The 23,396-nt window shown below is 37.5% G+C and overlaps 1 protein-coding gene across 5 annotated transcripts in view; it reads left to right on the plus strand.

Moving 5' to 3' along the window:
• Positions 1-23,396, plus strand: part of DDC (dopa decarboxylase (aromatic L-amino acid decarboxylase)) — a 51,671-nt gene that overhangs the window by 16,297 nt on the left and 11,978 nt on the right. For 3 of the 5 annotated variants that reach the window (XM_010160168.1, XM_010160169.1, XM_010160171.1), the window contains 6 exons: positions 2,384-2,527; positions 10,796-10,862; positions 12,501-12,595; positions 14,387-14,454; positions 19,194-19,270; positions 23,083-23,102. In XM_010160168.1, the coding sequence (XP_010158470.1) occupies positions 2,384-2,527; positions 10,796-10,862; positions 12,501-12,595; positions 14,387-14,454; positions 19,194-19,270; positions 23,083-23,102 (471 nt within the window). The remainder of the gene's footprint in view (positions 1-2,383; positions 2,528-10,795; positions 10,863-12,500; positions 12,596-14,386; positions 14,455-19,193; positions 19,271-23,082; positions 23,103-23,396) is intronic. The other 2 variants (XM_010160170.1, XM_010160172.1) reach the window with 1 other exon arrangement.

Below are 23,396 nucleotides of genomic sequence, written 5' to 3' on the forward strand. Positions count from 1 at the left end.
TAGCAGACTGGGTTAGGCTAAATTCTTAGCAGGCCAGGACCGTGAGAGGCCTTTACTGATTATCAATGTAAATTTTAGTCTTGTGAGTTCTGCTGCTGCTACCTTCTGACACACTAATCCTACTGAAGGGGCAAGCAGTGCCGTTCCTCTCAATAGCCGTGACATTTTCTTATCTAAATGTCAATGAGATAGATGAAACTTCCTTAGCACTTGATGTTTAGTTTAAAGTAATACCTGATTATGCAGAAGAAAATGACCAGGTTTCAGCCTTACCTTGACTGACTATGAAGTGTATGTTCAAAAGCACTGGAAAACAAGTTAAAAGTACACTCGCTCTTTGCTGGTGGGGAGAGGGACTACACTTGTAGGGTAAGACGAGTCAGGACAGGAGAATGTGAGGAAAGATAACTGTTTTCAAAAGGCATAAAGGATATTTTTCCTTTTTTTATCTGAGACCCTAAGGTCTGTGTTGCACAGGCTGCCAGTCCCAAGAGCTCTAACTCTGACCCAGTGATGCACAAAGCCTTTTACTTGTTTTCATTTTCTGTCGCACATAAGCGACTGACCTGGAATGAGGACTGACAGGCGTTCCCGCCCACTGAAGGTCAGAGGATCTTATGTTTACGGGAGGATTTGCCTTAAGATATTGCTGACCTTTCAAAGCAGATTGTTACAGAGCTCACCAGTCCTTCTGCATTAAGAACAGACCTGTATGACTCACAGGCAGTAATCCACAATAGAAAGTAAGCCTAAGCCATTCTGTGTGAGGGAAAACCATGCACTCATGGAGCACAACACTGCAAGGATGCACTAGGAGGGGGGTAAAAAGTTATTTATTATTGAAATAATTTTGCTTTGTGCTAATGAGTACTGAGCAGGACTGGCAAAAAAGCTTTCCCCAGGAGCTGCTTGGGGGTTTGGAGGTTATGGAAGAGGATCCCTGTCTGTTTTAGTGCCTGGGCTGAGGCTCCTCTTGCAAGGGACACTGAATAAGAGCTGAGAGGAGCATCCAGCTACCCCTGACAGTAGACACCTGACTGGGACTAGGACAGAAGTCAGCATAATTTTTTTATATTCTCAAATTTTCTCAGGCTATTCCCTTCATCAACCTTTTTTTGCCATGTTTCTTTGTCTACCTCAAGCAGCTGCACACTCATTTCACTGATTTCTGTTTGGTTCCTTGCTCTTCTCAAATATGGTAGGAGATTCCCCGAGTACTTTGCTGAGGACTAGGAATTCTATGGATCAGCAGGTCACTAAAGATTTGTTATAATGCAAAAGCATCTTGGCAGTTTTAACCATAAAACTGTGGATGTTATCAGAGAACCTTACTAGGATTTTGGACACTTGAGGAAGGAATTCTGAGGTTCTGACTGGCGAACAAACCCAGTGTGTTATTATTGTTTGCTTATTTACAATTCTTGTATAAATCAGCAAGAAACAACTAGGGTAGGATGGAGATTATGAATAAGAATAATCACAATATGAAAAGGTGAGGATTTTTTCTCTTTCAAATTAATGATGATCAATGAAATTGTAGAGGGTGGACAGTAAAAATAGGTTGGTTTTTTTTTTTTAATTTTATTTTAAGACACACCCTAAGGGAAAGTACTTTGTGGCTAAACATACCTTTTACTGTTGATAGGGTTGTTATAGGATTGTAGTTCACAATTTTATACAAATTTCTTAGTGATACCTTTGTTTTTATTTACTGAGATGTACTTTATATTCTAAAATATATTATTTCAGGGGAATTAAAATAAAATGGGTTATAAATAAAATAAAATACTGGGAGTGATCTTTAAGTACCCACCAACATGAATCAATTAATTCAATTTATTCAGGAGATAATCTAAAAAAAAAAGTAATGTAAGAAAATACCTCAGTCTATACCATACCATGATGTGCATGTTTTAGGGTTCAGCAAAGCTATACACCCTAAAAATACACTAGTGAGCAACTGAATCATTATCAGGCAAGCTGATTAGCTGCATGTCTTTTGGTTGATTTGGAGCCAAATCCTGAAGCTCTTAATCAATCCTACCTAATTGTGAACATGTTAATTAAAGCTCTCACTAAGGTTAATTGAACTCATCTGAATGATGCCTTGGCAATGGTTTCAAGAACACTTCAGGGTTTCTATTAGTGTATTTGTGCATGCATGGGTGCGTGTTTGTATGGATGTATGTATATATATGTGTGTGTGTCCATCCACCTGTCTATATGAAAGAGGGAGAGGTACATATCTGTTATATACCAGCATCAGCCTCAGCATCTCAACTTTGCTTTATTTGAAAGAAATGTTTTTTTGTTTTCAAATTCAAATTAACTTCTTACATCCCAATACAGGTATCTGTCTTAAAACCTGCCCATTTCCTTGTAGGCTCATTCGTCAGTGGAAAGAGCTGCATTAATAGGCGGTGTGAAGATTAAAAATGTTCCTTCAGATGAGACATTTAGTGTTTGTGGTTCAGCCCTAAAGAAAGTTTTGGATGAAGACAAAGCTTCTGGTCTTATCCCATTCTTTGTGAGTACTGGGTTTTAATTAATCAGTGGTTTTATTGCTTCTGATAAGCTATTTTTGACACTGGTAGATGATCTCATCCCTAACAGAGGGATCAATAGGCAGCCTAGCTAGAATACTAGGACAGGTTTCCAAGAGTGTTCTTCACACACCTTTTTGTGCAGTATAAGCCACACATTTGAGCAGCTGGTTGCACTTATCAGCAAAAATGATGTTTTAAAAGAGCTTGAAGTTATACTAGACAGTTGAATAAATGCAGATGAATTTTGTAGTGGAATGTAATCTGCAATGTTATAAACTCCTAACACTTGAATTCCGAACTGCCTCTTTTACAAAGGTATACTTTTGTTTTTCAGTTTCTAACTTATTTACACATAAAACAATTTGAAGGCAATAATTTAAATGATGGTGTCTCAAACTTAAGTGTTTTCAAGAAAAAAAAAATCGTTTTTCCTCCTCACTGCTTTAGCAAAGTAAACAACCTCCATAACATACCCCCAGTATCAGCAAGATCAGACATCGTCAGACAGGTATTTGTGTGTGTGTGACTTATCTCTAACAGGTGAGCTCTAGGGAATCTGGCTGTGGAAGTTTTAAAGTGTCATCATTGCTTGTTAGCTGCCCACTTTCCCTCCCAGAGATTCATGCTTCCGCAGCAGTTCAGCAAATGCAGATGTTTATATCTCAGTAGCTAAAGCTCGTATGCCCCCAGTTTTTGACACAGAACAGTATTAGATTGGATACAATTCTAAAGTTTGGTTCTACTGTGGTAAGCGCCTGATCAAAAAGAATATATGCTTATTCATCAAATCTACTCCTTCTGCTAGTTCAGAACACCCTATTATTTCAAGTTAAAGCAAGATTTTACCAGTTGCCTTTTTTTCATGGAATAAGTAGTCTCTGTTGTGTTTTTGTGCATCATCAACATTTTTTCCCCATTTTCAAACATTATGCCTCTACAAAACTTGATATAGACCATGTTCTGTACAGATCTATTAAGGTGTATAATATGCTACCAATAATATGTTTTTAGTGGCCTCTACTGAAGAAAAATTAGAGGGAGAAACCTCCTATTTTAGAAACCAATAACTTTAGAATTTTTTTTTGAGAGTCAAAAATATGGCATGATTTTTTTATTCAGAAAAGTAATTTCTGACTATGATATTTTATTTTCTTTCATGTAGTAACATTTTGAAAAGGGCTAAAGTGATTTAAATTTCTATCAACTGTTTTCAGAAGAATTAGCAGATTAAGCTTTCTTATAGTCATGGAGAAGTGCCAAATAGGACAAGGCAGCTTAAATTTCACCCAGCTTTTCTGAAAATGTAATCGTTTTGCTCTTCTTGATATTAACCTTTAGTGTCTGTTTTCATGTAGCATGAGGATGACAAGGGTGAAAAATGTTTTTCATATGTGGAGAATGCTTCTAATTTCTAGCCTGCCTAAAACTAGCAAGTCCTTGGGATGACAAGCACATCCCATAAATTGCTTTCCAATATAAGAAGATGATGACTGAGAAACAAATCATCTATAAGGCTGCCTAAATGAACTTTCATTTCTGGGCTGCACCTATTAAGGTGGAAATGTGCCGTAAGACATGTTTTATTTTTCTGTTATATGGTACCAGCTCATAATATCTTATATAAGATTCTGCTTTTTTATCTTACTGTTAATTTTAAACAATTACAGATACAGTACTGTATCACATCTCCATGAACTAATAACAAATTTAATGTGTTTTTTCCTCACCTTTTGTCCATTAACAAAAAAAAAGGCAACTTGCCCCTCATAAATATTAATTCCTGATTAATTTTTCTATGTTTATCAAGAAGAAATAAAAAATTCTGGTTTATGCATTCAGTTACACCTTTACAAAGGATGATTTAACTGTTGTTTTTCTTCCTCTGTTTGCTTAGCTGTGCAAAACAGGCTTTCAAAGGCAGTAGAGGCTCGGTCTGAGTTAATATGGCCTGTGCCAGATCTTCCATTTATTTGTATACATAAAACATGTCAACTTAGATTAAACTAGATCTCATTATCCTTATGGTTGGCCTCTTAACTCAAAAGGTGTGTTAATTCTCTGTCATGCTGAGCAGCAGTCCATGCCCTGTATTAGTGCTCCCTTTTCCATCTTGCAGATTTCAAAAGCCTTTCCATTTCTTTTGTTCTTGAGTAATTTGGTGCTATTTTATTTTGTTCTGGTGACAGATATCCACATTGCCAAGGAAACACCTTACACCACTTTATTCCTTGTCTCCCTGTATTCACTGATCCTTCACTAAGGGGAGTGATTCAACATCAAAGCAAAAAGTTCAGGCAGAATTTCTTCTGTTAAAGAGACAGCAGCTATATCACTCCTAATGAAGAGATCTTGGTGGCAGCTGATGCAGACTCCCTTAGGAAAAAAAAAAAAGTTTCTAGGGCATTAAAAAGAAAATACAAGTAAGTTACAATGCCTTACGGGCTTGATTCTCCCCTTATAGTTAACAAATCATTATACTGAAATTGATGGAAGTGCTTTGCTTATAGAGGTGAGTGGAGAATCGGGGACACATTTGCTTAATGTGAAACAGGTTCTCTCATTACAGCAATATAGCAATTGTAGGTTCGCTTTTCCCATATATAGGTTTTGGCAGTCAGCTTTTTTTTTGGGAGGGCCTCTGTCTTTAAAACTATTCTTTGAATGCCTATCCACCATCAATGTCTTTTAGCACTAGTAATGCGTGTATCATTTTGTTCTGTGAAGGCTTTTGCCAATCTCTACTTTTGTTTCCTGTTACTCTACCCATATCTCTAGTTTTGTTTCCTTTTCTTTATTTCTAAGTTCAGACTTGTGTTACTTTGTGTCTTCTAAAATACTTTTGCAGAAATCAGAACAGGGATGTTTTCATACAGTAAGGCAAGCAGACTGTGCAAACAAAGCGCTTAACTGTGTCAGGTGTTGAAGCACTAAAGTTGCCATGATTTACCGAGGACCTATTTCCAAGTGTGGCCAATATGCAGCCCTTTATCTGGCCACCAGTTCAGGGGAAGCTTTCAAGCATGTGTTGAATGTCCATGTCACTAAAGGTAAACACCAACTGGTGCTTAAGCACATACGTAGACGCCTTTCTGAGTTGGGCCCTACAATCCCAGTTTGAGACAGGCCTCTACGTTGGGTGAATGTCAACCGGGATGCTCAAATGTGGACACCACTAAGCTAAGCACTGCTAAATGCAGACGTAGGGTCCACTGCAGTCAAGCCTAGTGCGCTTGAATGTGTGGAAGTGGCCTGTGAGCTTCATGCCGTCTTTCATAAACCACCACTGATATGTTGTAGCTGGCGTATGGTACAATACACTTCAACAACCCCATCCAGTACAAAGCTGCTATAACGTGATCGCCTCGCTGCTGAACAAAGGCCCAGCGTGAAATCTCCCCGATTCTAGCTGAAATGACTCTTCTGAAGGATGATCTGCAGGATATTAAGAAGCAGGCTGTTTGTATCCAGACTCACTCAGGAAACAATAAATCAGAATTAGACTGACAGAGGACCCATCTTTTCAGTAGAAGTTAACACTTAGATCCTGACCACAGATTCCCATTTGGAAGAAGCATTCTCAAGAGATGTGCAGATGTCTAGGGCGATGTTTCTTAACCCGCAGTTTGTGAATGATTGCTGTTTTGTAAAATACTGAATGGTGGTTTAGTAAACTGTTGCAGTTTCCTTCAAGCCACTGACATTCTCATGAGTGCAAGCTGGCAAAAAAATGCATAGGAGAAAATAAAAATAATAAGAGAATGTCAAAAGCGTTGCTTTATTTTAGTTAATTGCAACTGAAAACATTTGTGGTGAAACGGCAAAATGTGCCTGCGTCTTCTTCAAAAGCTGTAGGATGTCTTCCAGTTGAAAAGATTGAGAGTCGTTGCTCTCAGGCATCATAAAGAATCACGCGTGTTCCCTGACATAGCTCTTGATTTCAGGAAAGAAGTAGATGAGATGACTGATGCAAGCATTTTAGCTGCTTTGTATTCTCAACCAGGGCTGAGTCAAATTTGAAGTGCACAACCTGAAAAGGATAAGGCCTGCAGGCTATACTGAGCCATGAGTCCCATTTCTGTGATGCAGCCTGTCCCCCGCCCTTTGCACAAATGTGATTTTGCCTGTGTTGTACAGGTTACAAATTGAATTAGATTCATTGTGTCGTACTGAGGCGGGGTAATGAGAGTCCTGACAAGAGCAGATCCTGTCACTTTAAGTGGTTTCTGAGAATTAAAACAAGTAGCTTTGAGGCTTAGACACCTGCAGAGAGGACAACACAATTATTCTAGAAACTGAGGTATACTTTACAGAATAAGCCATTATTTAAACAACTGAGCATATGTTTGAACCAATATAATCTCTCATAGAAGCAACATACCCCATATCCTGATTAGAGATGAATGCTTTAACTGCCGTACAATGCTAGTAAGAATAACCTGTACCTTTCTGCTGTGAAATCTCCATCATTATTTTAATTGCTGGACTATCCAAGATAATTCCACACTAATCTTGTCAGAAAGTCCACACCATATTATCACAAAATGTATGTATAAAGGCAGAGCTAAGTCTAAAGTACACTCTTTATTCTGTGTTGTCCAATCCAATGGATGATTCCCTATTCCTTATGTATTTAGGAAAATTAGAATTTTCATCATGGTATCTTCCATTTCTTGTGACCCAATCTGTGGATCTGTAGTTCAGCCAAAGATGAAATGCAAATTTCCTCTGATTGTAGGAACATCTCAGGTAGACCATAATGCAATACATTTTCACTCCGTACATGCATGCCCTCCTAGTAAAAAAAGGGATAAAACGTACTCCTTTTTAAAAAAATATCCTGCAATCTTTTTAAAGCTACTTCCTTCAATGGATGATTAAACTTCCAGAAAATGTGTAAATGTACCTCAAGGCACTGTAATTATTCTGCTCTTCTCATGTGTCTCAGGAATATGGGAAGGCCCAGTATAGATAAAGATTAGATTATTTTGAGGGAAAAATGTGTTAGCTGCAAGATTTTTTTAACTATATATTCAACGTACTTCTAATTTTCAGAACTGTATTTGTTTCAAACTCAGGTTCTTAGAAGCTTGATATGGAAAAAGTACTGAATTGTCCCTTTCTTATTAAAATAACTTTTCCCATAGACAATATTTATGATTGGTGCAATGAAACATGATTATAGTTCTTAACATTGCTATAATCGTGGAGTTGGGGGAACATGTGTGCTGTCAAGGATAAAATGTTTTCAGGGTTTTATTTGGCTACATTTAATCAGGTCTGCCCTATACAAAGGCAGGATATGACTTCCTCTATGAGTGTACATAAATCTATATGAATTGAGTACTACCTGAGTACTTTTCATTAAACAGAAAAGTTCAGCTCCCTACAGTAATTTAAAATATCTCTGATGTTTATGGTATAATATAGATGCAGAAATGTTCAAAAGTGTACTTAGAAGTTTTATCTGTCTAGCAATAGATTATTGAATTAGTTCAATATTCTTGGGATGATCCATTTTAAATTTCTGGATTTTTGAACGCATATCCACCTGCCCTTTTTACTGGATGTTTAAGTTAGTGTGGGATTTCTCAGAAATTTTGAAAGATCGAATCTAATAACTGGTAAAATAACCGTCTCTCACTTCGCATGAATCTTCTAAAAACCTGTAACCTGCAAATGAAAAATCCCATTATGTTTATCTAATTCTTTGTATCATAATCAGATTATCTTTTCCAGGATGTCAGGTCTTTCTAGTGTGCTGTTGCTGCTTTATTTCATAAATAAAAAGACAAAAAAAAAAAAAAGAAAAAAAGGGAAGCTTGATGCGAAATGTGAAAAGCAGAGATAAACAGACATGTTAAAACTTTGTGAGAAGTAATTGGGAGGACTAGTTAGGGTACCCCGAGAGAGATAACCAACTCTTAGTCCTGAGATGTGTACAGGACCTGCTTCAGGATGTGACTGTAGATAACCTGTAACAATCTCCAATATCCGGTAGCTGGTAGAAGGGAAAAAAGCCAATAAAACCTCTCGCTTGAAAGCAGGTGACAACTTACGAATAAGGATGAGTGTTCAAGGGAACAAATAAAAGTGTAAAATATTGGTAGCTATCAAGCAGTCTGTTTCATTAGAGCAGGAATACTGAGCGCAAATACGTATCACATTTTAAATAACGGGGAAGAAAGAGCCTCCTGAAAAAGCTGGCATTGATGAACAGTAACAGGAACTCCTAGAATTATCGAGACATCAGTGCAATGCAGGAGAGACAGCATGTGAACGTCCGAGCTAGAGAAACAGAAAAGAGCATACACTTGGCAAGTGAAATGTGATATTAGGCTAAAACAGATTATAGCATTTTGACCAAAAAAATTGCTACGGGCATAATAACATGAAGTTATTTTTCTCAGAAGTAGAAAGCTTGTTGGGCTAGAGGGAAAGACTAAAAGCTGAAAGCAGGTAAGGCCACACCAGGTAACGTAAACGTGAGCAAAATCCACTGTTACAGAAGTCCTTGCTTACATCATGATGTCTGTAACAGAACAGGCCAAAAGTCCGCCCTGTCCCACACACTTGGGCTGCACCTCCCGGCTGGGCACGGCAGCATGTCTCCATCCCGCGGCAGCTCCACAGCCAGGGCAGCAACGACACACCGCCTGCTGCTCTTCACTGAGGACGCGGTCTAGCACAGCAGGAAGGCCTTCTGCACTGGGCAAACTAAGCAGGCTCTTGAGAAACAGAAGATACTACTTGGCACGCTGGATGAGCCACAGAAGTCCAGTGCAGAGAAAGGAACCACTGGAAACATTTCCTGATGGTATCAATCCTGCTACAAGGGAGAGCAGTGAACCCAAAAGCCCTGCCCTACTCACTGTGGAGATGTGAGGCAAAAGTGCACCCCATGGAGTTTTAATGTATAAATGTATCTGTGTTTTGCTCTGACAGTACGTTTGTTCCCTGAAAGGTCTAGTGGAGGGGCAAGTATCATCCGGGTGTTGCTTTGTCTTCTCACAGGTCCTGTCACGAATTCACTGAGGGACCTGCGCACACACACGTACAAAACGTGCGGCTAATAGCAGATATATAGGGAAAAACAGTGAGAGCAAAAGATAGTTCACTGACAGTGTACTTGGCAGAAAAAAGTAACCAGAAGTACAAAAATTAAAAGCCAAAATTCTGGATTTTACATGTTTATGGCCATCTCCTGGCTGTACTATAGTTTATGTGTGACCTGGGATAAATGATCTAATTCCTTTTTACTTCAATACTCTTAACTAAAACCAGTGTACTTTATTTGCTTATTTAAACTGTAAAGTGTCTTTTATTATAAAAAAATCCAATACAAGGCAAAAACGAGACCCCACCTTTTCTAGTGCTTACCAAAATCTCACAAGGTGTTTAAAATGTAAGTGGGACAATTAACAGTAAAATCCTGTCTGTTTATATGCACTTAGTAGTTGATTTGGGGGTTACAATTCTACCTGCATATTCCCCGTAAATCACCATAGCTCATTTTCACCTAGTGATATTCTCTTTCTACTGTGAAACTTCAGCATTTATGTTGCCTCTGATTTTGGCCCACTGGTCATGTGGCAGGATACATTAAATGAGACATTAAAAGAATGAAGAAAGAATGGTTCCAGTATTTTAGGATGAATTTGGGAGAAAAAAAGTTTTTTTGGGGAAAAAATCTTGCAAAACTAACAGTGAACAGGTCCCAGGCTACAGATCCATTGAGCACACATCAGTTACAAGTCTGTTACAGAGCAGTGGCTCTTTAATTCTGGCAGTAACATTTTATGATCCATTCTGTCAACAGGAATTCCAGCACCTTTAAGTTGCTCAAGTTCAGAGGTTGCTTATGTACCATGAACTCTAAATCATTTTGATGGAAATTGCATATGTGAGGTTAGCATTGGGCCACATGGTAAGCATGCATTACACATAGAAAATATATAAAATATAGCATTAACGTAATACTGTAAGTATATTACATTACTTATCAATCAATTTTATATTAACATTTGATTTTATGCATCTGTCTCAATGGACGCTTGTGACAGATTTGCAAAATAAAATTAGATTCCCCGAAGTTCCAATGAAGGATAGGTATTGGCTAAAATCAATGTATTTTGCCCTATATCATCTATTCTCTCTGTTTCTTGTTGCCTTTGCAGACAAGTTTTTTTCATTTGATACCTTTCCTTGCTGTAACAATTTTTTTTTTTGCTTTTGTTTTTTTGGTTCTGCAGTTCTGTGCAACACTTGGAACCACACCTTGCTGCTCCTTTGACAAACTGTTAGAACTGGGTCCTATTTGTAAGTCTTTGCTGCTACTTTCTAAAATTGCAGATACCAGTTTAAGCCACGCTGAGTCATTTCCAGGTCGTTACGCAGCGTCAGTGTCCAAATTTAATGAGACTACTTGTCGATAAGACCTTCAGTTACAGATTTCTTTCTCATATTAGGTCAAGCAGCAAGGTTGCATTCTCAAACCATTAAAGAGTACAGAGGCCATTGCCTCAAGGGTTTTTTTTGGGGGGGTGGGGTGGTGTATTTTAACTGTCAGTTAAAAAGTACCCTAAGTGCTTCAGTTTGTAACATTTTTCTTCAAGCCGTTCTACCTGCAAATACATTTAGAGTAGTGCTGAAGATGAGGGAAAAGCTGAACTCTTAATTCTTCCCTGTTCTTCCCTGCACCAAGTGTTTTGCTTCTGTCTGATTCTAAGGACTATGAAAAGCAGGAAAATATACACCAAAAATCCACATGTATTCTCCTTAATCCTTCCACGATTTCCTTCCTCTTGCAAGAAAACCAGACAAGTACCAGGGTGTTTAATACAGTGACCAAGCCACGGACTCTTCATGAGTATCTCTGTGGTATCTCTGTGTTGTGTCAAGCTTTGATCTGCAGCAAGGCTTGGTCAGGCACACACACTGGCTGACGACAATGCAAGAGAAGTGCACCGTATCTATTCGAGTGTACATTTAGAACAGGAAATGTATAGCTATAAGCAACTGGAAGCAACCTCATAGAAGCATGGCTCATTCGATGTTCTGATAATTTATCCAGGTGGGGCTGAAATCATTTTGGGTTTGTGTGGTGGTGAATTGCTCTGGGAGGTTTCCTGCCCTTCAACACCAGACCCAGAGGCTCATTTTCTCCCAGTCCTCCTTTCTACAAAGGTTCCTGGTAGTCTGTTTAGCAGCTAGGGATTATTTTGCTGTTTAGGTTTTTCCTATAGACCTGCCTGGATGAAACAGTGACAACAATACTTTTAGGTATAGCAACTAATCATGTGTGTTTCACCAGTTGCTCTCAAAGACTTCCTGCAGAAACAGGGCATTTCAGGGAATACGAGAGACTCATGCCAAAATATTTCTGCAAAACCCATTTGGTGACTAATCAAAACTAGCATTTTCTTAACCGTGCTCTTGCGTAAGTGCCTCAGTCCTTTAAATAGTTTGCTGCACACAGCCTGCACATGTGCATACATCAATGTGTAAAAAATACTGTTTAGAAACATGTGTTTGTGATTCATGAGTTAGGAGTTGGGCGCTAAGCTAAAACTCTAGCTCCTCCTGCTAAAGTAGATAGTTTTATTACCATAGAAATACTAACTACATCTCCATAATTTTACAATGTATTTTATAATAATTCTTAAAACAAAATCATGTGGCTAAACCACAACAATATTGCTTAATATTAATAAGATAAACCTAGACATGTAAGGACTCTGTTCCAGTAGAAGTGGAGAGGAAGAAGAATATGTTATGTATACATCTTTATGTATTAATGGAAACCCAGGTGGTAGAAACATTCTTAATTTAATATTAAATTGGGAAAATAATAACATCAAAGAAAAATCTTGCAGGCACTTGGTTTCATGCAAATTAATAGGGCTTTTTAATCCTCGGTTTAATTTATTTCCCCTTCAATTTTTTTTTTTTTTTTAGGTAAAAAGGAGAATATCTGGATGCATATTGATGCAGCCTATGCTGGGAGTGCATTCATCTGCCCTGAATTCAGGCATCTTTTAAACGGAGTGGAGGTGAATTAAGTGTTTCTTCTCTAGCAGCCTGCTAAAATCTTGCTTTTCCATAGAATTTGTGTGTTTCTTACGCATCCAACATTAATGGCTTTTCTAGAATCTCTGACTACACGGCACTTCAGTTGCATTACTGATCCCTGTATCTTCATGTAAAAGTAATATATAAACATTACTTATGTTTCTCTGTTTTTTAATCATTTATTCTGGGAGTATGTAAGCTACCACAGTATGTAAAAGTTTGTCATTTGGACTAGCAAGTAGTAATGAATCAACAAAATGTCTTACAAAATAGAAAAGAGGAACTTCTCCCTGAATATCCAAAGACATGTTTATAACACCCTAATTCTACATTATACAAAAGAGAGGGAAAAAATAGTTAACAAATTAATGAGCTTATTATGCCTGATTTTTTGCTTACATCCTGAAATTCATATAGGATACAGCCAGTAACCCTATCTCAAGCAGACAGGGTTTAATAACCAAGAGAGCTAAATGAAATATTCCCCCAACAGCACTCCTGTTCCTTTTTCCCCCTCTCGCTGAGCTACTCTGCATTCGGTTGCTTAGATAAGAATACTTCAATTTCCTGCTGCTCCCCTCAGACAGCCAGATAAGTCCTTGTCTTCCACATCAGTGGAGAAAATATTACTGTTTGGTAAAGCCAGAAGTTTAAACACAGCACTGATATGTAGTGACTAATGAAGAAAAGGAGGGAAAACCCCCTCACAAACAATGAATTTCTTTCTGTCTCTCTTTTTTTTATCAGCAAATGAAGCTTGTTGTAATTTCCTGTGGGGGAATATTTTTTAAATTATTGTTATTGGTTCCTGAAGGAAATGAAACAGCATCCCTTGTCTGGGCCAGCATTTGTCATAAGAGTAAATATTTAACAACCAGAATAGGTTTCCTACCTTACATAGTACAGGGAGATAGCTAGCTAGATGGATAGATAGATAGACAGCCAGACAGATAATCTCCTCTTATGAGAGCAATTGTTAATTGTTTACAAGTGACAGGGAAGGTTATGAGAAGGAAATGAGAACAGAAAAGTGCTATATGCAGTTGTCAGAGCCTTTTTAAGGCTGATGGCTTCTGCCTTGGTTAACACACAAAACACGGGCAAAGCCTTTCCCACATGATGCCCGTCTTACCTACCTGGGTTTCCTCTGATGCCACACCTAAATATATGTCAAGTAAAATGGGCCTGTTACATGATTTATTTTTATTTACATGATTCATTATTCACATGTACTGTGAATGCTTATTCTGTGTAGGTTTTTCTTTTGACTTAGATGAAAAAATGACTTCTACTAAAAGAAAATACCCTGGCAGTAAAAAAAAAAAAAAGTAATTTCCTGGTCAGCTGTAATTTTATGAATGAATGTGATATGTGGATTCTGAGCTACATATATCATTTGTCCTTGTGTCTGCATTTTGTGTGTATATGTTTAATATTCTTGGAAATAGAAATCTTAGTGAATTGTTATTGGGAGTTGGGATATGAGCTACCATGGATGTTCTAAAAATTGTAATTGTCAGCAAATGCTCAAGATGTTGATCATAACAATAGCCCAGCCACACACCTAACCTGAATTCAATCCCCCAAAGAAATGAAGATTCAACTGCAATAGTTATTGAGTAAGGTGACATCAGCATGAACATTAGCTATAAAGCCCCAGTTCACCAATTTGTTCATAGTTAAGGTGTACTCAGACAATTTGATAAAGCTGTATCATTAGCATGTGGGTTCTTTTCTCTTTCATAATTCTGGTTTTTATTATCCATTTTCAGTTTGCAGATTCATTTAACTTTAATCCTCACAAATGGCTCCTAGTGAATTTTGACTGTTCTGCTATGTGGTAAGTATTACAGTAAAAGAAATATTACAAGAGGCAAAAATCACAAGTCAGTCTGCCTTTCTAGCCATAGACATTTATTTATGTTTCTCTGTTAAAAGGAGTAGTTCTGGATAGCTTTAACTTTTGTAAATTATATACAAAATTCACTCTCATTCAATTCTAGTTTCAAAAAAGTAAAATTTAGAAATAGGCCTGAGCTCTGCATTATATTCCAGAGAGAGAGAGAGAATTCCTGAAAAGTCTGCACATTCCCACTTGCTCCAGTTTGGGGCAGTCTAATATATAAATGAAAAAAGTCATTTAAGGATGTTAATGCAATGAACAGCATGCTAAACAGACCTTTTTCTTCTCTCCCTAAAATTTCTTTTTGTTAGAGCCTTGTTTCTTTCAAAAGCCTTTCTAAAAATGCCTGGGATTTGGCTGGTGAAAAGCAATTGTTTTCAAAAAGGACAATTTATGCAATATGGTACTGATTTTAAGTTTCCCCAGATGACAACAGAAATTACTTTTTTTTATAAAAAAATGTCAAAGTAGAAACCAGAAGACATACTTTGAAACAAAGCAAACTATCACAGCAGTAATAATAACATCCCATAATAGATGATTCTATTGTGTCCCAAACTGGAATCTTCAGAACCTACTGTCTACCAGTCATGACTAATGATACTTATTAGCAAAACAGCTATTCATTAAATGCAAACTGTTTATCAAAATAAATGAAAATATTAATTTCAGTTATAATAGAACAAAATTTGAAAAAAAAAAAAAAAAAAGAAAACCTGAGTATTAAAAAGAACTGACTAATACATCATCCAGGAAAATGTCACCTTGTTTCAAAGAAGGATGAATGCGAGAGTGTTCACTCAGTTGCCTTTGGTTAACCTTTGGCTCTTTTAAAATACTCAGTAAAGTTGACTTTTTGCACAAACATGTATATTATTCAGAAAATACATTACATTTTTCAATTTAAGAATTTTCCCTATGTAGACACTTCAAATATTCCAAGGCATAATGAAATTTTTCTTTTTCTTGGTGTAAGTAGCTTACAGTTTGATCCTGGTTCATCAGTAGCTGCAGTGATTAACCCACGACTCCAGTTTATAAGTACCTCATAACTAGCTGTCTCTCTATATGGAAAGAGGGAGAAGATGAAACTCCATTGCTAGTTTCTCCCTTCTTTTTCTCATCACTCCATGACATTGTTAACAAAGCAGCCACTCAGAAATGAGAAATGCATCATCGTTCTTTTTAATGTTTGTAGGACAATAAGGGGCAGAGTCTAGTCCCTACCAGTTTAATATCTCATTAATTCTGCTTTCACCTGTAATTCTGTGGAACTATGTTCAAAGTATTTTGCGTGGCTTTCCAGGAAAACAAGGCATATACAATTACACTGTCTGAAAAGACCTAGGAAAGTATTTTTCTCCATTTTGTTTCTTGATTTTTTTAAATATTTTTTTTCAATAAGCCGTTGTATAAATGTTTGTTTTCGTAGGTAGGAAGATTGCACTACAAGGAATCTCAAAAGACTTTGCAACCCTCCTTACTCAAAGTGAAAGTTTCACAATAATAGCCATTCAGGCTGCATTTATATATGTGTTGTTCACTTAAGAAGGAATGAAGTATACATTTAAACTCTTTGACTATAGACAGATCCATCGTCCAACTTCTTTTAAGGCCCATCCAAAATTCACCTCTCTTATCAACTGTAACACTGCCTGAAAAGGTGAAATGTAATAATAAAGGATGAAGGAAACTGGTGAGAAAAAGTGACTGCGAAGGATAGATACATAGTCCTCTTGGGATCCATGGGAAGTATTAGCCATGATATTGTAATAACATGGAAAGAGTTCAATAAACAGCGAACACCATTTCAGAATCAAATTAAGCTGAGACCCATTTGATGGGTCTAAATCTAGGCTTCTGAATCACCCAGGCTCCCCAGCATTTTCTCCAATAAACACTCCCATTTTTTTCCCTGCAAGTTGATTACGATAATCTAGCCATTAGATCTGTCACGTAATTGTTGAACTGTTCCGTGCAACATGTAAGACTGATGTCATTTGGGATTTGGAGGCAATTTCATTATAAACCTTTTGTAAAATATTCTCAGAGTTCTCAGTGTACAGAAAAGAGCAATCATTTTCCCATAAAAGGCAATGTAATATAGCCACTCCGTGAGGGGTATATTTTCCATGTTCAAATGCTGGGGTCCTTTAGAGACTCTGTCTTGAAAATACTAGTTAGTTTTGCCTGACTTGTTTCATTGATGCTCTGGAATATTATAAAATCCAAAGTGTCTTCTTTCAGAGAGAGAAAAAATCACCATCTTGCAAAGTCTTGGTATTTTTGCTTTTCTATTGCTGTTTTCAGGGTTTGAGTGTTAACTTTTGGTTGGGGAGCTTGTTTTAGTATTTGAAAGGAAGGTGCTTATAGGAAATGGTTATCAGTAGATGGAAGTGAAATTTTCCTGATGGTTTATAATATGAATAGGTAACAATAAACATTTTGGTTATTCTGTCAGTTAAAACGGACATAATAGAGTGAGGCTGTAAAAAGCTGCAGATGTGCAATCCAAGTAAGTCACTTGTCACAAATGTTCATGGCATTATTCACCAGGACTTTTATTGTGCATTTTGTATTATGAGTACTTAATATGTGAATCTGTGCTACACAAGCTGGATCTTAGTAGGTCTAGTAGAATAGCACCAAGCCTTAAAAACATTCTATTTTATCAATTACATTTTTGAAATATATATTCTGGATCCCTCAGTCAACCAGGGGTATTTGCAAAGGAAGTTAAGGACACCACTTCCATCCATTGCCAGACCACACAAGCACTTACTGCAAAGCAGTTTAAATACATCGGATGAAATCCAAACATGGTGTATAAAGGTGCAGCTCAACTGGTTCATATACATTGATGTCCAGGCTTTGGATTTATTTTAGTAATCCTTTTAGATAGTTTTTCATGGTTGCCAGATTAAGACCTGTGAAGTCCCCAGATGGAACAGACACCATCTTTTAAAAAAGCAGTAACGTCGCTAAGGAAGTGCAAGATGACAGCATTTTTATAGCTTCTAAGTGGCCAGATGTTCCTGCAGAACAGTGATGTGTGCCATTGTTCAGCACATCATATTACAGGAGAAGGAATGAAGGTCTCACAAGGTAACTAATGATATTGCTTGTAACTTGGGTTAGATGGATATGGAATGAGCTACTAAGACATGACTATATCAAAGAAATCAAATATATCAAATAAACTACAGCAGAGCAACTTAGAGTTTGTTCACAATATCTACCCTAACAATGGTTCCTTCTGTCCACAGGATATTTTCAACACACACATAGATAATTTGTTGTTTTATTTGTTGAGAGCATTCTGAATGTCTTTTGTTATTTTTCATGGGCATTAACTTCCTTATCTTCAGCTATGTACTTTCCATACCTGAAGGAAGGTACTTTGTCAACCTTGGAACTTTCCTGACCTTTAAAGTGAGAGGAGGGCTTTTTGTTTGTTTGAGCAAGTTATTTTATGAGCATAGTCGAGATGCGGATGAGACTGGGAGTATGTACTGCTCTGTGCATTCACACTGAAATATTGGAAATTAGATTTGTACTTAGAATTTTACATTAAAATGTTAAAAACATAAGAAAATGGATGCACAGAAAATCATAAAGGGTTTGGACTTTTGTCATTTAGAGAGTCCCCATGTTTACACAATTATTACTTACTTTGTGAAATATTTGTAGACCTAATATAATTATGTAGCAGTCTCTCCCTTTTTGATTTCTGGTTTCTTCTTTTTCTGCCTGTATAAACCCCATCGTTTGTAGAGGGGAGTCAATCATAGGCATAGAGCAAAGCGTAAACCAGACAAATCTTGTAATTACCCACTGGCAAAATGTAGCTCATTCTTTCTGAAAGGGACACATTGGCTTTGAAACTCAGTCCAGTGACACTACCCCCTAGCTTCGCACTTCTACGTGGCGCTGTATTGTGTCTGTCAGAGAGTGCGTTTTGTAGCCAGCTAAGGGCAGGATGGTGCAAGAGGGAAGCCTGAGCCTGGACTGGGTGGCTCGTCCCTACCAGTGTTGGCTGCTGTCACCACCGCAGGATGGAGAGACGGTGGCCAGCATCCACAGAGCCTCACCGAGGCCTGCACGGTGCCTAGGAAGCCACAGCTCTTCCCACACAACTTTGCACTGCAGTAATTTCAAGGCAACTTATGTTGACTGCAAACATTAACATTGCTTTAGCTAGTCTCACATTCTGGTGTGACTGTCTATCACCATAAAAAGATCCTCCGTGTCTGTTTCTTGTCTGTTTTTAAATATGCAGTCGTGCAGTCATGCTGCCTGTCACGGTGCCTAGGAAGCCACAGCTCTTCCCACACAACTTTGCACTGCAGTAATTTCAAGGCAACTTATGTTGACTGCAAACATTAACATTGCTTTAGCTAGTCTCACATTCTGGTGTGACTGTCTATCACCATAAAAAGATCCTCCGTGTCTGTTTCTTGTCTGTTTTTAAATATGCAGTCGTGCAGTCATGCTGCCTGTTCCTAGTAAGTACAGTACTGATATGGCTGTGAAAAAGCACTGAAAACGGCACAGGCTGTGCTCAGGAAACACGCCAGTTTAAACACATACAATTTGCCTTCATTTCTTGTGGAAACTCAATCCCTTACATTGTAATTCCTAAATTTCTCAATTTGATTGCTTTCTTTTTTATACAGGGTGAAGAAAAGATCAGATTTAACAGGTGCCTTTAAATTAGAACCTCTTTACCTGCAGCATCACCATCAGGAGTCTGGTAATTTTGTAATGAAATGAGATTATTATTGTTATTGTTGTTATTTTTATTTTTATTATTATTTTGCTTTCACATTGATATTTAATGGAAAAAAGGACTTAAGATGAAATTCTTAAAATTACCAAAGTTGTTTAGGAGCCTATTTCCATTTCCAGAGTACCCTAGGGAGTTAAGTGTATTAAAGCCCAAACTAATGATTTCTAGTGAGATTTTAGTATAAATATCAATTGAGGGAAAGCCATTATATAAAGCATTATATTAACACCTTTGTATTGGGATTTCCCCAGCTCCAGATTTACCACTGACACTTTGTAGGAATGTTGAGAAAATTCTTAATGATCTTTTGGCAGTCAGATAAGCATATTATGGGGTGTTGCGTATCGGGTCTGTAAACCTGCCTTCCCCAGTATATCTTTCTCCAGAATGGTTTCAAGGTCTGATTCGGTTTTAGAATTTCTAAAGTCTGTGACCTTTTTTCTTCGTTATTCATGCAAGCTCTGATTGAATTTTTCAAAACCCCATGTCAGGAGAAAACACTCCCTGAAACCACAAAGAAGGGGTGAGCTGTGTTTGATGCCTGTGCTCTCTTTAGAGTGATAGCTTTCTGGGACATTATTCTGTAGCTCTCAGGTTTTTACAGTGATTGCAGAGAAGGCGGTAAGTGCAGGCTATCCATCTTGTACAAAATGCTCCCGAAAGCTCTTCACAAAATGCTCACAAAGAACTTACAAATCTTAGGCCCTGTACAAAGCTTCTTAATGGATTAGTGCTGCTCCTTGCACATACCTAGCAACTGCAGACTGGCATTTGCCATCTTGAAGCCCGTTTTTACACATTCAGTTATTAAGTGATTAATTGTGAAGAAGGTCTCAGCAGCGCAGTGTCAACATGTGGTGCGAGTTCCTTCATAACTTTCTCAAGAGGGTGAATCACATGTGGATGCTCTTACCATTTCCTCCATCTCATATTGTTCCTGGAATTGCAGGTGCTGATCCGTGTTCATAAGTGTATCCCCAGTACTTTTATCTTCTCTCTGTTATGGCTATGAACTCATTGACATTTAAATGAATGCCATCTAGAATACCACCATTCACTAAAAAGCCCTAGGAAAAATAGATTCCTGTGCCTTAATCCTGAACAGGCAGAAGTTTTGCATTTTGTTCCTTTTCTACATTTCCAAGCAATGCAAATACAGAACAGTGCCATAAACAGGAAAAAATGAAGTAACTCTTGACCTAAGGTTCACCCTCAGAAAGCTAGAATTGTTAAGAAAAAAAGAAAAAACCTGGTTTTTAATGAAAATTTTTTAAAGTCATTAGATGAAGTCATTAGATTTTACGTAGCGTACAGGAAAAATATTTATCTTCAGGAGAAAAAAAAAAATCCGACATTAACTAAAGTGAAAATATATTCTTGTGACAACTGCCAGCGCTGATAGTAGAACCTTAGGTCTTCCTAACCTATTTATCTTCCTTATTTAACCCAGGTTAAATAACACCAGAAGAAAATCAAACCTTTCTTAAAACCAGGAGCTTTCAATGAGGCCACCTACATGACCTGAAAACTTTATCTCCCCAGTTGGATAATAAGTTGTTTGGCCTTCGTCTTGCCTTCAAGAAGCTGCAGTAGCATGTTAAGTGATCTGGACATAATGATTTAAAGGAGATCAGCTGTTTACTAGCAGCCTAGTGACACTCATTTTTTCTATGCTCTATTCCCATTTGGTATCAGTTTTCCATAGAGTTGGACAACACTTTTCAAATGCAAATACCTCTAGTTAAACTGGTAAATCCAATCCACTCTTATGCCTTCAATAAAACAGTCAAATTTGCAAAGGTGCTAGGCTGTTACAGTCCCTGTGTGACTTACGGGATTTCAGCACTCCTGGAAATATGATTTGTCTAATGGAAGGTCTTATTTTCTGAGTATGTCTCAGGTCTGAGAGTTCCCGTCATGGTTTACAAGGCGAATGAAGCAGCATTTTTGGATTTACTCATCTCTGACTCAAGAATTTAAATGAGTGGAAAAATATATCTATCTGTGAGCAATTACTCTTAATAACCATATGGCAATTATGTGTGCCCCCAAGGGAAAAGTCTTTATTTTGTCTTTAATTATAATTTCATGTGATTTGCATCATCACATCAGGAAGATTATACTGGCTTGCCTGGCAACCCAGGATACAGGTCAAAGCCTAATGGCAGTGTTAGAAGAATGCAGCTTTATACTCTATTGTGAACGCCACATACGCTCCCACAATGCAATTCCTCCTGGTTAAATACAGATGTAAGGCTAAGGCTTGTAATCAAGGACTAATCATTGATTGCATTCTGCTTCACAGCTTGTGAAAGGCGTTGTTGTGGATCATTAGACACAGCCCCTTACAGGAGCGTAGGATTATTTATCTATCACCAGTTGCTTTACTCTCTTTGCTATCAGTCTTGCCGCTATCAAACAAAAATGGCTGCTACAAGGCAGAAGGATACGAATGTTATCAAATTACCTCATTACTGAGCTGGGACAACCATGTTCAGTTCCTGAAGTCCAGGAACAGGTTAATGATTGTTGGTTGTTGTGTGGTCGTTTTTTTTTCATCTGGAAAATAACCCAGTAACAGGTTAAAGAACCAAATGACTGTATGTTGCAGGGAGGAAGGACCATGGTTTTCTCCTGTGTTTTGGCTGCAGAGATGAGAGAGCACTGGCGAGATAACTTGTAGCACAGGAAATACAGTCTTTTTATTTTTTAACTCATAGACAATATAAAGGCTGAGAATTATGTAAATTACATAGACGGGCCAAACTCAGAAGCTACAATTCCATATAGAACATTCACAATTCCAGGAGCACTTTTTCACTGAATTTAAGCACGTACCTTCCTGAGAAGCTTACACTCCCTTGCAGAGTAATAGAGCACAGTAAGAAAGCTAAACAGATGCTTCCACATTTTCCTAAAGGAGTGCTTTAAATTTCACATCGGTTTAATTTCTGTCACTGGCTTACTGCGAGTAATCCAGTTTTATGTTACAGTTTCCTTTACTGTGAAATCATTTTAATTACCTGATTCAAAGAAAACGTAGGTGCATCTAGACTCTGAGTGCCTATATAAAAGATAGCTAATGCCCTCTATGTGCCTCCCTGAACTGCTTTGTGGCTTGGTCAATCTGTGTTTGTAAGGGGCTTTCACTACATCAAATGAAAAGCCATAAAACCCCACGGAACACTATTTCCCAAGCAGGGAGAGGTCAATTCTGAGTCAAATTTTCCAGTCACTCATTAGACATGCTGAAGATTTAGCAACAAATATATGGATGAGTATAAAATGTAGTTAGAAGTAGGTTATTTTCAAAAGTGTTAGCAGTTCACTAAGATAACGGTGGTGACATTTCACAGCAGAAGATGAGTGATGAAGTGAGTTTGGGGATTCTGCAAACTTTTAAAAACTAAAATAGTAATAGCTGTTTTATCTACTACTTCTTTTCCTTACAAGAATAAAATAAATATAGTATTTAGCCCACCATCCCCACAGTACCTGCAGCATAACAGAAAAGAAAATGGTGTTTCTTCTTATGTAAATGGTTTAATTTGTTAGTGCTGTAATCTAAAGAATGAAGCTTATTACAAGCACCTCCATTTAACATGCTGCCAAGTATCCTACCAGGTATGCAGTGGTCCCGCTGACACTGAGGATGCTGAATTTTGTAGGAAACATACAGGATAGCTAAGATACAGCTTTTTCAATAACATTAGAATGATTGAAGGCTTTGGCTATTGTGATGAGGCAATGTAAACATTTTTTTCTTTAACTTCCAGGTCTTGTAACAGATTATCGGGTAAGTACAGCACCAATGTAATAATTAATACTATTACATATCTATGCTGATATTGTCAGGACTTCTATTTTCTATTGCTGTCACAAACCTCAAAGCCTTATGTTTCTTTATGGGAAGGATGCAGCTTGCTAAATTTTTAACATTCCTCAAGCTAAAACTTTAAATTTTATTTTTTTAAAAATAATTGTTTAAAGGCAGAAATTGTCTTGTATGTGCACCATCTCAAGGTTTAGGTAGGAGAAAGTAATGTCCTAAAGATTTTTTTTTCCTTAACATAGCGAATAATATTACTGT

This window comes from Eurypyga helias, unplaced genomic scaffold (assembly GCF_000690775.1).
Source record: "Eurypyga helias isolate BGI_N326 unplaced genomic scaffold, ASM69077v1 scaffold6791, whole genome shotgun sequence".
NCBI lineage: Eukaryota > Metazoa > Chordata > Aves > Eurypygiformes > Eurypygidae > Eurypyga > Eurypyga helias.